Below are 17,283 nucleotides of genomic sequence, written 5' to 3' on the forward strand. Positions count from 1 at the left end.
CAGACTTAAGAGCACCATTGTTGAGAAACAGGAAAGAGCAGTGAGGTATTTGGAAGTTGGCAGGTTTCCAGGGTACTGCCTTGGGTCCTACTTAGAATGCTATGTTTTGAAAAGAGTGACATTTTCATTTTAAGATAAGATACTGGAAATACGGAAAAGTGTAAAGAAAATAAAAATTATTAATTATTAGTATATATTATTTAATTATTATAATTAATTATTAATACAAGGAAAACTATCAATATTTTGAAGTTACTTGCTCCTTTTTGTATTTTTACCCTATTCGACCATTTTAAAGAAATTTGTCTTTTCCTCTGATCCCACTTCTTACGTCATTGAAATTTTCATAAACAATTGTCAAAACTCCCTTAAGGATGTATGTGAATAATCCCTATTGAATGTTTCTTTTCACTGTATCACTGTTAAAAAGAAAACCGGATTCATGAAGAAAAGTCCTGATGGTCTACAGACAGACTCCCATTTCAAATTTTCCTTTCCATGGATCTTGTCTTAAAATAACAATGGTGTTGTTTCTTGTAAGGGAAATAACATGGACATAAGCCTATGAAACAGGATACGAACTACACCAAGACTGCAACCACAAACAAACATTTTTTAATGAGCCCTCCAGTCCCTTCCTGGTATATACATCTTAGGATCTGGGCCTGGTTTATTGGTTCACACACACTGTTGGAAGCATTTTCAGCATTGGTCTTAGAAGCCAGAGTACCTCCACCATAACTTAGTATGTTGTTGACAATTCAGATTCTAAGTAAATGATCACAAGTTCTGTAAATACCATTTGTTCATAAATTTTTGTGAAGATCTTTGAAGACTTCCCCATCAGAATTTTTTTTTCAATTTGCCATACGTTTCTGTACATTAATTAATTTACACTTGAAGATTGATTTTGATTGGAAAGGCAGAAAGGTCAGATTTTATAGAGATTTTCCATCTGCTGGTTCACACTACAAATGGCCATAACAGCCAGAGCTGAACCAGCCAGGAGCTGCCTCCCAAGTTTCCCACCAAGTGTGGGGTCCCAGGCCTTGGGCCATCCTGTATCTGCCTTCCCAGGCTACAAGCAGGAAGCTGGATAAGGAAGTAGAGCAGCTGAGACGGGAACTGGCAACCATATGGGATCATGACACTTACAAGGTGAGGACTTAGCCATTGTTCTAGGTTTAATGGCTTTTTCCCCAAAGATTTATTTTTACTTGAAAGGCAGATTTACAGAGAATAAGCCAGGGAGAAAGATCTTCCATCTGCTGGTTCACTCCCCAGTGTCTGCAACTGTTGGAGCTGAGCCATTCCAAAGCCAGGAGCCAGGAGCTTCAGCAACCACTTGCAGTACACAAAAGATCTTCCTTTCTGTAAATCTGATTTTCCAATATAAATCTTTTTAAAATGAGATTAATTGTTGGGAATTTAACAGTTGTTTTCTGAGGATTCTTACGGATTTTCAAATTTCCAATTTCCCCTGTCCTTCCTCTGGTCTAGGACTCATGCTCATATGATTGCCTATGATTTTTTCCCACCTCCTGTTTAGCTCCCAGATACTTTCAGAGTAAAAGGCGATTGCATGAAAATGCACACACATGCATCCCATCATACACGATTTAGCTCATGAAGTCATAGGAGAGTCCAACTGCAGTCATGCGGTACACCAAGCTAGGGAGAAAGAGGTCCAATATAAGCCTCAGGCTCTAATTTTTGGGTGATTTAACCATCTGATTTCACAGTTTTTGCTTTGCCATCAAAACGCTTGGTGCATTTGGCATCTTAGTACAGATTAGCAATTTCCTCATCCCTTTTTGGACACCATTTGCATTATATCTGCCTTAGTTTCCCCTTAGGTGGTCGTAGCACTGACTGCAGACAAGATAACAGTATAGATTAATTCAGTTTGCACTTAAACCTTGTCCTAGTCAACTTCAAGGTTTCTGCAGCTTATTTGCAAGTTTGCCATAGCCAGTGGCCGCACATATTTGCTCTTTCAATTCTCTAAATTTCTCTACTTTGGCTTTACACTTAACTCGGGTCTTTTTGGCCTAAAATTTGCTTTAGCTTGGTGTCTGTCTCTTTCAGCCTCGCCCATGGTGTGTAAGGTAAGTGGTGTGCTGATTCCTCCCAGAATAAGACCAAAAAGCTCTTGGTTTTTTCAAGTTGCTGAGAATTAATGCCCACCCTGAGTTTAATAAAACTGCCACTGCCTAACAATTACCTTGTTGTAATTCTTCAAAAAATTCATTTAGGACAAGTGTTGGCAAACTTCTGAAGAGATGGAAAGTGAAACTTGGCAGTTGGTAGAGCTATCATTTCCACTATCAACGCAGCCATAACAATATGTGAAGGAAAGGATGTTGCTTGGCTCATAAAGTTTTACTTAGAGCTCTACTTTAGAATTTGTCTCAGTATACAGCTGGTAATTAAGCTGTAACTTTAAAAAGTTCACTAAGTACAGCACAGTGCTAGGCAGAGGTAATGAACACTTAGGAAATGTGTTTTTTTAAAAAAAAAGCCACAAGACACCCAGCAACTGATGTGTGTTCTCCAGATTCCCTCTCACCAGGACAGGTAGAGTAGCAACATGCCTGGATCCCTCGTTTGTACTGGTCTCTCACAGCACGCAACGGCACAGGTTGAGCGAGCCAGGGGCATAGGCACCTTCACCGGCATGGTGAAGGAGCTGCTGAAGAAACCAGCAAGGGTTTCATCCAGTAAACAGCTTGTGTGAGTCATTTTGAGAAGACACATTCTATTTTAATTAACATAACTTTTGACTAAGGATCAAGACGTGGTCTAAGTCCACTGCAGATTGCGTCTTAATGACCTTGTAAAATAGTTGCACATATACATCGTTGCTGAAAAATTATTTGACTTATAAGATTTGGAAAGGCTTCTGTGAAAAAAAAATTCTATAAATGTAAATTCTGAAGAACACTAATTGCAGGAAGCACACTAGGAATTAGATACAAAGGACTTCCGTATCAATTATAAAAATGGGAGGGAGGAATTGTCCATCATGCTGTTACACATGTAAGCATTCAACCTAACTACAAATGGGTGTCTAGCTGTGGTGCTCTCAAGCTTCCTTTTTGCTTTGATCCTGTGACTTATCCAATGGTCAAGGTCAGAACTTAGTTTTCCAATGCCAAATTTACTGCTCTTTAGTCACTATATTTTCAAGATACACATTTGTGTACACCAAGTTGAAACTATACTGCTACTCTTAGGAAAGTGAAGAATCTAGATTTTTGTTTCAATTTTCTGGAAGGGAGAGGTGCTAGTAGAGGTTTCCCTAATTTAAAAATTTAAAAATGTGATGAATAAAGCTGTTACTTGTTACGGATGTGTAGTATAATTTTAATTTTGGGGAGCTCTAAAATTTAAAACAACAGAATGTCAGTACTTGTTACAAGTGTTCTTTTAAATCTTTTTAGGCGACCTTTAGCAGTTGCAATGTTTTGGTACAATGATCTGCAGACTCTGAATTCTTTTTTGCTACATTTTGCATATTCAGATGTACAGGTAATTAGCCAAAGTACCTGTCTGCTGTAGTTGCTAATTACACTCCTCAAAGCTGTGCAAGCTATTTATTATGTATCATACTTACATCATTTTGTAGGTATTTGATCCTTTCACACCACTGTACTCTAATGGAAATGAAACATTTATTTTATTTCAGTTCCCAAAATCATTAAAAGCATCATTAAAAACCGCGTATCTAAGCAGCAGCTTTGTTAACTTGGGGAAAGCTTGAACGTTCAAATGCCATTATTTCTATATTACGTGAGTACAAAATAGAAGCATACAACATGGTGTCTCACACTCTCCTTCCCAAACAGGCTGGATTATATCCATATGATTTATACACTGTGACTTTTTCCTGCTGTTTTCTATCAACCTTAATTGTGAAAAATGGTGCCACGTTGCCCTCCTGATATTATTTTGGAGATCAGTTAGGTCTTAAAGCATCCAGATGCGTACAGTTCTACACATATCTGTAGAATTAACTCACGAAGGTCTGCTCGGCAATATTTTTAATTGACTTACATGTTCTGTGGGAAAAGAGGAATCATAAAAAGTCTCTGCAGTTGCATTCCTCTCCTCACGGGGCCCTCCCCTGGGATCTGCTTGGATACTCCAGTTATTCAAAGTGTCTGCCACTCTGTTCTTCCTGGGAGGATCTGACAAAAAGGAAATGGCAACAACTGAATTGTATTCCCTACGTACTCACTGTAGTAACTGAATTTGTTTCTGTCTGATCATATGCTTTTGTATTTAAGAAGCACAATTCCCATTTTGAGTATAAGCTCTTGGACTTGGCTGTTAATATCAAGCCTTTTATTTAGGAAAAACAAAATTCTGTTACTCTGCTTTCTAAAACTCATCAATTACTGCAATTTTAAATTAAGAGAAGCAAATTAAGTATCTTAGGAAACAAATCATCTAAAATGTTATCCTTATCTCCCTGGTTACTGCACTGTCCACACTTAGTTCATAAAATGAACATTTTACCAATTCAGACTAATGGGCATGGGGCTGCAACAACTAAGTCAGATTTGCCAGCTGTATTTGAAGAAACTGGCCACAGGGATGGGGCTAACAAAGGGCTGTGCGGAAGGACTCACTGGGCTTTAATAAATAGATAGAAATGATTTACAGAACATGTCAACTGTAAAGGTTAAAAGCACTTTACAAGTCGAGTTTCTGCAAAATTTTGGACATCTTCCCCTTAAATGGTTTACTTACATTAGCGAAATTTACTTTTAAAGGGCTTTAAAAAAATGGTAAATAGACCAGCTCCTGAAACTTCACCTGATGAACTAAAAATTAATGGAATCTAAAATAATATATTTTACTTAAAAATTGTACCTTGGCAAGTGAGGGCATACAATATTTCACTATTTTCTGTTTTTCCCTAAATTGTGCTGGTAAACAAATTTATTTTTAATTCTCAAATACTTTAAGCTTCAAAATGTCCTTTCTGAAAGGACATTTTAAAATCTGAGGACCACACAAACCTTTTATCTTTTTTGTGTAATGAGTTTAAATGTGTATTTTTAAACACTAGTTGTAAAGCATATGCGCCTCAATGCATGTCTCTGTTCTGACAGCCATCTCTGAGAAGTCATAGATATTTCACTTTCTTTTTGCTGCTTGTAAGTTTTAAAGCAAAATTTCTACATTATGTCACTCATGTGAGAGTTCTTAAAATAGACCCTCTATTCTGTAAAATATTTAACATTTCAGTGTATTAACAGAGGAGCATGATAACTAAGGGTCTTGGAGATTTCCAAGGTGACAATCTGCAACACAAGATACACGGTTATAACACAAATGAAGAATGAGCTAGATTTGTGCTAAATGTAGGGACAACTAAAATGGAAACATCAGGGAGAAGGGTGAAAAAGTGACAGGAAGAAAGTGACAACACAGGACAGATTCTGGGGAAGGCTGTGTGAGATGCCGAGAGTGGAAGCACACCGGTAGAAACCGTCACTGCTTCACTCACTTGTTCTAAAAATGAAAGATCAGACCAAGCAGTTGCTTCTTAGCTAAAATTCATGACCCAGAACTACTGTTTTTGCTAGTGATAACATTTCATTTCCAAAATGTAATTATACACATTATTGTGCCCAAGATTTAAGTAAAAAATAAATCCATTTTTTACAGTTATGTATAGACACATATACTACTTTACATTTGTGTAAAAGACCATTAGTATAATAAACATTTTCATTTTGAATACAATCTGGAGACTTTTTAAAAAAATTAACAGTTTTTAAGAACTAAAACCCCCTGTTTTCTTACCTGATTCTATATCCTTTTGGCTATCATCCACACCAACATTTCTGTGAAGAGTCCCTGACAGGATGTTTTTGCATGCTGATGCGCCTATTGGTCTCTCCTTCAGGAAAAAGGGAACGCAAGTAGTTGATGTACTCCCTGTTTGACTTTCAATTTGATTTACTTTTGACCAAGGACTGGGATCTAAAAAATTCATGTACACTGTAGTTTTCTCGGGTTTTTTATCTGAAGTCGAAAGATCAAAGGCTGACCTTCCACTTCTGTTTACTAAATCTACAGCACTCTTTATGTGAAATGAATGTGATTCTTCCAGCTGTCCTTCACTGTATATTTTCCCTGATATGACGTCATTTAAAGACTCTGTATTCTCTGTGTTATTTAACAATGCATGCTGCCTTTCGTTAACATTTACAAAAAGGAGGTCAGCTTTTGGGGTTTCAGCTAGCTGATTCACTTCAATCTGATTTTCTTTATTCAAAAGCTGTGTTTCTACAGCTTTTACACCTTTGGTTTGTGAAGTCAGACTACTGTCAGCCTTCACTGGTGGATCAGAAGCGGTCAGATTACTGCTTTCTAGATATTTCAAACCATTCTGAAATTGATTATTTTTCATATCATTCAGATTTTTCCATACAGTTCTTTCCTCAGGGCTTGCATCTGGTTTAACTAGCACAGGCATAATATGAGTATTTTTGTCTGGGTTCTGAAGAGGCACTCTTAAATCATCCAGGAAAGCAGCTGATGAAACAGGGTGACTGATTACTCTATCACAGGTAACAGGCAGTCCAGGGCTCTCTGAGATGTCATTACAGACTTGCTGTTTAAAGGGTAACACACCACACTCACTGTTTTCACTTAACAGTTGCACTTGTTTTCCTTTCTGTTGTTCATCATCTGACATAACAGTACTTGAATCCCGTAAATCATATTTCTCACACTGAACAGAATCCTCTTTTGCATCTAGAGATGAATCCAAATCCGCTTTGGTCTGGCCACTATTGGTAATGTCATTGTTTGCAGCATTTTCTTGAGTTCCCAGGGGCAATTTCAACTGCTGCTTGGATGGTTCACTTTCAGAAACATCTTTACCATGACTTACATTGTGAGACATTTCATTTACAATACCGCTGAATAATGCTTGGCCTTTTTCAACTTCCATGTGTATATCTGCATGGGAAAAATCAGTTACTTCTGGGTGTTTCTTTGTTTCTACTGCTGTATCTACCACTAAAAATGGATTATTTGATGATTTATCTTCTGTACAAACACTGTCTTTTTTCAAGCACATCTTGTCTTTTCCTTCTGTAGCAACTGACTTTAAGTCAGTAACATTCAAGGTTTGTTCTTGAATAATTACTTCTTTATCTACACAGAGAGTGTTGCCTAGCAAGGTTTCACTTCGAGTCTCATCCTGAGATACCACAGTATCAATTTCCTTTAGTTTTTTTTCAAAAAGTTGTAAATCTGTCATGATGAGAACACAATGAAGTTTTATTACACTCTAAAACTTGTTTAGAAAACATATTTATACTATACATTTAGCCTTACATATTTTGTTGGATAGTTATAAATTACATGAGCATAGCAACATAAATTTTACCCAAATATTGAGTTATTTTTATCATTATAAGCATATATCCAGGTGCTAAATATTTGGCTCTACCCATATGATTTTTTATTTCATATCAGCAAAAGTATTTTTAGCTTAAAAGCTTATAAGTTGAGATATTGCAAAATGCTTTAATTTTTCTAATGTTACATTAATTCCATAACAACACATTGTTGATAAAACTTAGCTCTGTTATCAGGTTACACTCTAACTCATATTACTACTCAGTCCAGCAATGTTCTGCAATTGCCAGTTTCTTCAATACTGGAAACTCACTTTTTTATCCACTATCATGTGATATGTTTAAACTCTAAGATAGTTTTGGGAAAATGTACAGAATATTTCCATTAATAGAGATGCTGATTGTATTAACCTAGGTCTACCACGGACTTCAAATTTCCAGTGTGGTTAAGCTAATTTAGAATACAAAGTTCAGGTCTTGAAGGCTTTCCTAGACCAATCATTCTCTCTACAACATCTCCACCAAGTGGTTGCTCAGCCTAGGTATGAAAACTTTGAATCAGTATCATGTTTAAGCAACTCTTCAAAATAGAACAATTAGTAAATTACTTCAGTGGTTACTGAAAGGTGATTTGAATTATGAAAAATGTCATGGTCCTGCTCATCAGAAAGCTACTGGTGACCCTGATAGCATGGTCAGCAAAGCAGTGAAGGCAGAAACCAGAACGGAAAAAGTCAAGGAAGAAGTGATGATAGAGAGAGGCAACCTTGCAATTTCCCCCAAAAACACTGGTTATAAATATTGACTGTTTCAGAGCAGCTTAAAGAATGCTTGCTTGCTTTGTTGACACATAAAGGTACTTCACAAGGCTCATGAGAAATGGAATTCAGAGCAGTATAAGACACAGCAGTTAAGACACTGCTTGGCATGCCCACAGACCATAGTGGAGTGCCTGGTTGGAGCCTGGTATTTCCATCTTCTGATTCAGCTTCCTGAATATGGTCCTAGGAGGCAGCAAATGGATCCTGAACTGTGCTCCCTGCCATTTGGGTGGGAGACTCAGACTGAATTCTGAGCTCAGCCCCAGGTGTTGTAGGCATCTGGGGAGTAAACTAGCCAATGGAAAATTCTTTCAAATAAAATTGAAATCAATAAAACTTTTTAAAACTAGAATTTAAAATTCCACGAAAGTAAAATTTTTTCTAATATATGCATTTCTTCATAATACGCAATTTTACAAAATACAAATTTCCAGGAACTTACTGAAGACCTTTTGTTTTTCATGTTTCCTTTTTTTTTTTTGTACCAAAATAAACTTTTAAATTTCCTTTTCTATGACCTTTCTGAAGCAACTTCGTATACAAATGAAAAGGCATCTATTTTTCCATCTATGATACCATGGCCTCAAACCAAAGACTGTGATAGTCCCCTAAATTCCATAGAAGGTCCAGCATAATGTTTTGGCAGTCTTTATTTGTGGGGGAAAAAAAATCTCAAGCTAGAAGTTACCCATGTGATTTTCAGGTTACCTTTTTCATTAGTTTCTTCTCTAGGCAGGCATTCTTTCTCTTCCTTGTTTTCTCTGTCACCAATCAGACTCTCAGTATTATCTTCCATTATTTCTTGCTCAGAATTATTTTTCTTTATGATGGCATTTTCTGATTTTTCAGTTGACATTTCACAGTTTTCATTATTTATTTGTGGAACATTCTAGTGTAAAATGGGAAAGATTCCTTTAATATAAATGAATTTAAGAATAAAACAACAGAACCAACTTGTCTGATAAAAACAGAATCCACCTTTCAATTGAGGCATTAACAATTTCTACTTGTAGCAGGTAAAACCTCATCATCCCATATGGACACCAGCTCCTGTCCCATCTAATCCACTTTCTATTCAGATACATGCAAATAGTCTGGGAAAAGCAATAGAAGATAATTCAAGTATTTAAGTACCAGTGACACAGTGGGAGACCTGGATGAAGCTCCTGGCTTCAGGCTTTGGCCTTGCCTAGTGTTGGTTACTGCAGTAATCTGGGTAATGAACCAGCCTGTGGAAGATGTCTGTCTGTCTGTACCTCCCTCTGCAACTCCTTCAAATAAGTAGATCTTTTAAAAAATGTTTCTATTTGAGGGCTAAGACCATGGCATAATAGGCCAAACCCCTATCTGTGGAGTCTACAACCAATATGGGTACCAGTTGATGTCCTGTCTGCTCTACCTCGCACCCAGCTCCCTGGTTATGGCTTGGGAAAGCAGAGAGAATGGCTCAAGTTCTTGGGCCCTTGCACCCATTTGGGAGACCCAGAAGAAGCTCCTGTCTCCTAATCAGCTTGGCAAAAATAAATCTTTTTAAAAAAAGATTTTCTGAAAAAAATTCTATAAGAAAATGGAAATTTTTTCACTAAGTCTAATAAAATCCTTTTCGTAACAAGATCACTTAGGTTTCACACAGTCTTAAACTTCAATGAAGATCCTTACAACATGCATACATTACCTTATACACCATATATTATACAAGTAAACTTCAAAAAGCTAGTGGAAAAATGGAATTAAGATACTTATCCTGGGGCAAAAGCTTTGAAATCTATATTTTACTTCATAACACATTTTCAATAAACTTTTGCTATTCTTATATGTAATGGATAATCCCCCCTCTCTATAAAAAGCAAAGTAAACATGGCAGGTAAACTTTGAAATGAATTTTTTATGTATCTTAAAACAATCAATTCAATGTGCTTCCCCACTCTCCACATTTAGGTTACATATGTACATGAAATGCTGCACTAGGCTTTGGGATACAATGATGAACAAAATGAAATCTTATTCCTCAAAAGATTTATAAGCCTGGGATGAAGACAGTAGAATATTTAAGAGGCAACTTTTATAAAATCTAGTAAATGCTATTACCTGAGATAAATGTAGGCTACTGGGAGCACGCACAAAACACAGGATGCTCCTGAGGGAGCAGAGCAAAGGCTCCTCAGAGGGAGAGGTCAATGGACTTGAAATAAGACAGGGGGCCTTGATGGGAACAGGGCATTTAGGAGGAACAATGGCAGATCCAGATGCTTGAGAGCAAGTCAGATGCTAGATGCTCTATTCACAGAACTCAGTGATTTAGTTTAGCTCGAGCTTCAGGCAAGTTGAGTGTAGGCCACTAAGCATGTGACGGACTGCAACACTATCAGGAAGACACTGAAGGGTTTTAAATAAGAAATGAATTCTACAACATAATTAGAAAGACCATTTTGGTTATAGTAAAAGAACAAATTGTGAGGCCCGGCACGATTGTTCAGTGGTTAAATCTTCACTTTGCATGTGCTGAGATCCCATGAGGGTGCCAGTTCGTGTCCCAGCTGCTCCACTTCCAATCTGGCTCCCTGCCTTTGGCCTGGGAAAGCAGTGAAGGATGGTCCAAAGCCTTGGGACCCTGAACCCACATGGGAGACCTGGAGGAAACTCCTGGCTTCAGAACAGCTTAGCTCCAGCCATTGTGGCCACTGGGGAGCAAACTGGTAGAGAGAGAATCTATCTTTGTTTCTCCTTCTCTTTGTAAATCTGCCTTTCCAATGAAAGTAAATAAATCATTAAAAAAAAAATGTGACCAGTGTTGTGACATAGCAAGTTAAGCCTCCACCTGCAACACTGGCTTCCCATTTACATGCCAACTCATAACACATTTGCTTCACTTCTGCTCCAGCTCCTGTGCAGTGCACCTGGCAAGGCAGAAGAGGACAGCCCAAGCTGTCCTTCTACATGGAAAACCTGTAAGAAGCTCTAGTCTCCTGACTCTGGCCTGGTACAAACACAGCTGTTACAGCCATTTGGAAGAATTGTCTCTATCTCTTGCTCTCTCTATGGCTCTGCCTTTCAAATAAACAAACAAAACTTTTTAAAAGAACAAATCAATTGGTGAAACCAGCAATGAGGAATGTTTCTAACTCATCAAGTAATACTTACTGTGACACACTAATGTTTTTGCTGCTACTTTGTTTTCTTTTAAATGAATGCTGGTCACAAACCACTACACACAGCTGCATGAACCACTGACAGTTTACAACTTGAAGTCTGAAAAATACTGAATAAAAGGAAGAAAATACAGGAAGCCCAGGTGATCTAAGCAACAGGAAGAGCCAAGAAGAAATTAATGAATTATTTACGAACTGGCCAATGGTTCGATGTGAAGGTTAAGAGAAAAAAATAGACAAGTTTGATGCTCAGAATGAACATCAATTATTGGTTGATGTCATTCATTCAGCTAGAAAACAGGCTTGGAGGGAAATGAGTTCAGTTTGAACATAATGAGCTAAATGTCTAATGAACATTTAGATGCAGAATCTGAAGTCTAAAAGAGAAATTTGGCCTGTAAATGAAAACTTGAAAATCACTGGCAGGTATAGATAATGAAGATATACAAGATGAGACTAAAGGAGAATAAAGGCTAAAATGCTGATGAAACTCTCCACGGTACAGCAGCTTGCCACAATGGCCACAGTTAGGCCTGCCACAGCTAGAAGCTGGGACTTCAATTCAAGATCCTTCATGCGATTGTTATAAACACAATTATTGGAACCACACCTGGCTAGGTTGATTAGCAGGAAATGGGTGAGGAGTGGAGCTGGGACTCAAGCTCTTTAACACAGGGACAACATGTGGTCATCCCATTGAGAGGCTTGACCCTAGGCCAAATCGCCATCCCCTGAAGCCCTCAAGTCTATTTCTTCTGACACTAACACAGCTACTATCTTTCATGAGTAGTGATTGCATTTATTTAAGTGTGTACATGTATGTATGTATGTGTGTGTGTATGCATTCTCTTTTACAAATGGGAATATTCATATTTTTATGTTAAATAAGATAATGAAGTATTTTTATTTTTGAGTACTATTGTTTGTATTGCTGCTGGGGTCTGTGCAGAGGGTGTGGAGGACACAAAGGTGTGAAGAGAATTGTTCCATTGCAGGCAAGACCACAAAGACTTTCCCACTGCATCGCAAGGCCCTGTGGATGTCTCTACAACCATCTCAAAAGTAGTTCCACCTCCCTTTGCATGGACACAGAACAACTCCGCTGAGAATTCTATAATCTATTTAAGCATTGTCTGCTACTGCTGAGTTGGTCTTCACTATCAATGCGAACCTGGAAGTTGATGTTGCTGATAAGTCTTGCCAAAGGGCCTTTTACAATTCATGCTGTTTCTGTCTCTGCTGCCCCAATATGACCATCAATGATCTTAAGGGTTCCCCCTTTCTTGTGATGCATTTCCTCCCTTAATTGATTCAAGATTAAGTTGTACAATGAGGATTGTAGCAGAAATGTGTTACTGATTGATATGCACTGTCAATTGAGAACTTCTATTGAGAGCTTCAAGGTGAAACAAACAGAATTATCCCTGGAAACACCCATTTGACCATGCGGTAAAAAGTCTGTGCCAGAGCTTGTGACTACTTCTGTATAAATATAGGGGAAAGCTTTCTTGCATTGTCTATTATGATCCTGAAATTGTAGTGGTCTATTTCTTTCCTCTTTACACCTACTCCACAAACCCTTCTTGAGTTCTGAACTCGGCTGGAGCTGGACTCATGCATATTGCTATTGTGGTAAAATATATACAAGATAAAGGTTAAAGTTTTAATCCTTTTTTGTGTATAGTTCACTGGAGTTGGGTACACGCATCTGTGTTTATGGTTATGTATCAAGGTAATTATATAAACTAATATTGGGCTAGTTTTGACCCTTTGGCCATAGCTCAGACAATAAATGAAAAACAGACCTCAGAATAAACAATTCCAAGACTTTAGAAATGTATACTTAATTCAATTAAAAAGGTCAATTATTTCAGCAAGTCATAAAATCATAAATGTGGGGGTTGGCATGATGGTTCAATTCGCTAATTCTCTAACATCAAACACCAGCATCCCACATAAGTGCCAATTCGTGTCCTGGCTATTCCACTTTCCATCCAGCTCCCTGCTTGTGGCCAGGGAAACCTGTTGAAGACAGCCCAAAGCTAAGATGCTTTATATCCACATGGAAGACCTGTAGGTAGCTCCTGGCTTTAGATCAGCTCAGCTTTGGCTTTTGAAGCCAGTTGGGGAGTGAAGCAGCAGATGGAAGATCTTTCTGTTTCTCCTACCTATAAATCTACCTTTCTAATAAAAATAAATAGATCTTTTAAAAAAATCATAAATGTGCCATAACAATCATTATATACTTGAAAACAGGGCTTAAAAACAAATTAAGAAAAAAGTCAACAGAACTGAGAAAAACAAATTCACAGTTACAATTAAAGTTCCCAATATTCTCTGACAGAAAGTACAAATAGGCAAACAAAAAGTACAGTGAAGACAAGAATATGCTCAACCAATCTGACTTACTGACATTTAGACACTTCTCAAATAGCAGAATACATAAGCTCCTAAAGGACACTGGAACTATTCTCCAAGATATATGATATACTTGGCCAACAAACAAACGGCAATATATCTGAAAGGATGAAAGTCTAATCAGAATTTTCTCTGAACCAAATTATACTTAAAACTTCATTAGAAATGCATCTGGAAATTTTCTATTTGGAATCTGAATTCTTTATGGAAGATCTCAAAAGGGAAATCTTGAAATAATTTAACTGAATGAAAATGAAAACATCACAATCTGTGGAATGCAGTTAAAGCAGTGCTTGCAAGAATTCTTACAGCTGTGAATGCTCATAAAATAAAGGCAAATTCATCAATGTTCTAAGATTCTAACTTGGAGCTACCATCGTGGTGTAAAGTCCCTACCTGTGATACTGTCATCCCATATTGGCATCAGTTCACATTCTGACTGTCCCACTTCCAATCCAGCTCCCTGCTAATGGCTCGGGAAAAGCTATACAAGATGGTCCAAGAGTATGGATCCCTGCCACCCACACGGGAGACCTAGATGAAGCTCCTGACTCCTAGCTTCAGTCTAGAACAGCCATTGCCATTGCAACCATCTAGGGGATGAACCAGTGGATAGAAGAGCTCTCCCTTTCCCTGTCCCCTCCAACTTCTATCTGTAACACTTTCAAACAGATGAAGACATCTTTTAAAACTGAAAAGGAAAAATTAGAACAGGGGAACTGAATTTGCTTTTTTTGCCTCTGTAGCACGCTTGCTGAGAATAGTTGAATAGGACTTCTCTTGGTAAATGATTCAGGTCAATTGGGATTCAGGATAGAAAGTACGACAGTGGCCCTGAGATAGGTAACTCAGGAGGAATCAAGGTAAAATTGTGAGGAGACGGAAAGTCCCTGACTTCTTGGAGGAGGCTCCAAAGGTCTGAAAAAAGTAAACTCAGTCTGAGAAAAGTAAACTCAAGGAAAATTGTGACAAGGAACTGAAAGAAACAGCAGACTTACGATGTAATGGTCAGAAAAAAGCCCCTAGTTTTATTTTATGGTTTTTAGCCTTTACCCTTTGTGCAACTGATTTTAAAATGCTGTGTGATTTTGGCCTATAAAAAGAATGCTGTGTAATGGCTCGCTGCTGGTGTGTCTGCCCTCCTGCGTGAGGAACTGGCCCTAGACCCAGCACGCTGGTACCCGAAAAAAGCCTCATGCTTTTGCATCAAGCCTCGTCTTTGCTGATCATTGGGGAGACTCACTTTCTCGGTAGACGATAAGGTTGTCCTCACTTCGGGGTCCCTTACAAAACAAGATTCAAATTTAAGTAGCCAAGAAAAAAAAAAAAAACTAAAACCAAAGCAAGTAGAATGAAGGAAGTAACAGTTTTAATGGTAAAGATGAATAAAATAGCAAAGGAGCAAACATTACAGGGAAACCATGAAGTCTACAACTAGTTCCTTGAGATGATCAATAAAATTGAAAAACCTCTAACTATACTTTGGAGGGTAGAGAGACAAGAACTAACAAATATTAAGAATAAAAGAGGGCCATTAATACATATCCTATAGATGAATATGATAAGGAAGGAATATCATAAGAAACCCTAAAGCAATAAATATGACCATTTATATGAAGCTTATTGAATGAAAAATTACCTAAACTGGTAAGGGGCATTTTAGTTTAGCAATTCATATACCAACAGTCCACATCAGAGTAACTGGGTTTTATTTCTGGCTCTGGTTCCTAACTGCAGTTTCCAGCTAATGCAGACTGAGAGGCAGAAGGAAAGGCTCAAGGAATTGCATTCCTGCCACCTATTTGAGAGACTAGATTACATTCCTGGCTCCAGCCCCAGCCCAGGCTCACACATTGAAGGTATTGCGAAAGCTAACCAATGGATGAGGGAGCACTATTTCTCTTTTCCTATGCCTCCCAACTTCTCTCAAAGTTTTAAAGAAGTTTTTAAAATTATGTAAGCTGTGCTTGGAGTTCCCAAGACCACATCTTACTTTGTGAAGATTTATTACAGCAAAATGAGGTATGGAAAGGCACTTGCCATGGTCAGGAGGAAACCAGGTACAAGCTTCTAAAAGTTGCATTCTGATGGAGTCACACAAGAAAGGCTAATCATGTAGTACTCTGACATCCTGTGAACTGTTTCTATAGACAGTTCATAATAGACTCTCTGCCAAGATTTTGGGGAGGTGGGCTAGTCATGAAGATATTTTCTGTCTAGCATGTTTTTGAACTCCAAATTGCTAGAACAAAGTTATTTTGTTTGTATTAACACTTTAGGACAAGGAAGCCATTCTCCTCACTTACAGGATGATGAGAACCCTTTTCAACTCTTGAGTGGGCAGACCAGGAAGAATCAAGTTTACTTGTAAGTAAGCTTTACAAAAGATAGTAATTGCAGACTTCCTATGTTAACCCTTTTCTGCATGCCCAAAAAATAAAAAACTGAGTATCTAAACAGCTCTGTTAACAATTTAAATACTAACTGTGTTATTAAAAACTTTCTCATAAAGAGAAATCACAGATAGACTTACTGGTAACTTTTCATAATTAATAAACATTTAATAAAGAACTAACACCAGTACTATACAAGCTCTTCTAAATTCAGGATGAAGGAATATATTGCACTCAGTTTATGAGACTAGTATTACTGGTGACACTGAAATCAGACCAAAACAGAACAAAAACAACCCAAATAAAATCTATAGATGAAATCCTTAATGAATAATTAGCAATTCCAATTCAGTAATATTAAAAACAAAAAAAGGGGCTCCTGGAACAATAGCCTAGTGGCTAAAGTCCTCACCCTGCAACCACCGAGATGCCATATGGGTTCTGGTTCATATCCTAGCAGCCCCACTTCCCATCCAGCTCCCTGTTTGTGGCCTGGGAAAGCAGTCAGAGCGGCCCAAAGCCTTGGGATCCTGCACCCGTGTGAAAGACCAGGAAGAAACTTCAGCTTCTGATCGGCTCAGCTCTGGCCTTCACAACCACTTGGTCTTTGTCTCTCCTTCTCTCTGTAAATCTGACTTTCCAATAAAAATAAGTAAATCTTAACAAAAGGGGGAGGGGATAACACACATCACAACAAACTGAAATTCATTATAGGAATCCAAGCTTACTTTGATGTTTGATGCACTGATATTAGCATAATAAATACAATGTGATCAACTTAACCAAAACAAGAAAAGCATCTGACAAAATTTTAGATCCATTCATGATTAAAATTATTTATGATAAAAACTCAGCAAATCATGAACAGAAGGAAACGTTCTCAGCCAAATAAAGAGTTCTAAAAAGGGCTGGCAGCCAATACAGCATGAAATGGTGAAAAAGTAAATACTCCCCTGTAGGCCCTGGTCTCCCAGGGGTTAACTCCACAGCTTAGCTTGGTTCTCAAGGTGTAACAGGAAGGGCAATCATGGCCTGATACATTTAGCCCCTGGCTTGACTGCAATTTCCCTCCTTCCTGCTTCCCCTTTTTTGCACGTCCTCAGGGGAGCTTAGGTAT

At 37.9% G+C, this 17,283-nt stretch overlaps 1 protein-coding gene across 1 annotated transcript in view; it reads right to left on the reverse strand.

Annotated features, from left to right (window-relative positions):
* The window catches only part of CCDC73 (coiled-coil domain containing 73), a 117,029-nt gene that overhangs the window by 743 nt on the left and 99,003 nt on the right, over nt 1–17,283 (reverse strand). The window contains exons 15-17 of the mRNA XM_040980055.1: nt 8,915–9,095; nt 5,818–7,278; nt 4,057–4,190 (exon numbers count right to left, since the gene is read on the reverse strand). Of these exons, the coding sequence (XP_040835989.1) occupies nt 4,057–4,190; nt 5,818–7,278; nt 8,915–9,095 (1,776 nt within the window). The remainder of the gene's footprint in view (nt 1–4,056; nt 4,191–5,817; nt 7,279–8,914; nt 9,096–17,283) is intronic.

Source organism: Ochotona curzoniae, unplaced genomic scaffold, assembly GCF_017591425.1.
Source record: "Ochotona curzoniae isolate NIBS_2020 unplaced genomic scaffold, NIBS_Ocur_1.0 contig_3432, whole genome shotgun sequence".
Taxonomy (NCBI): Eukaryota; Metazoa; Chordata; class Mammalia; order Lagomorpha; family Ochotonidae; genus Ochotona; species Ochotona curzoniae.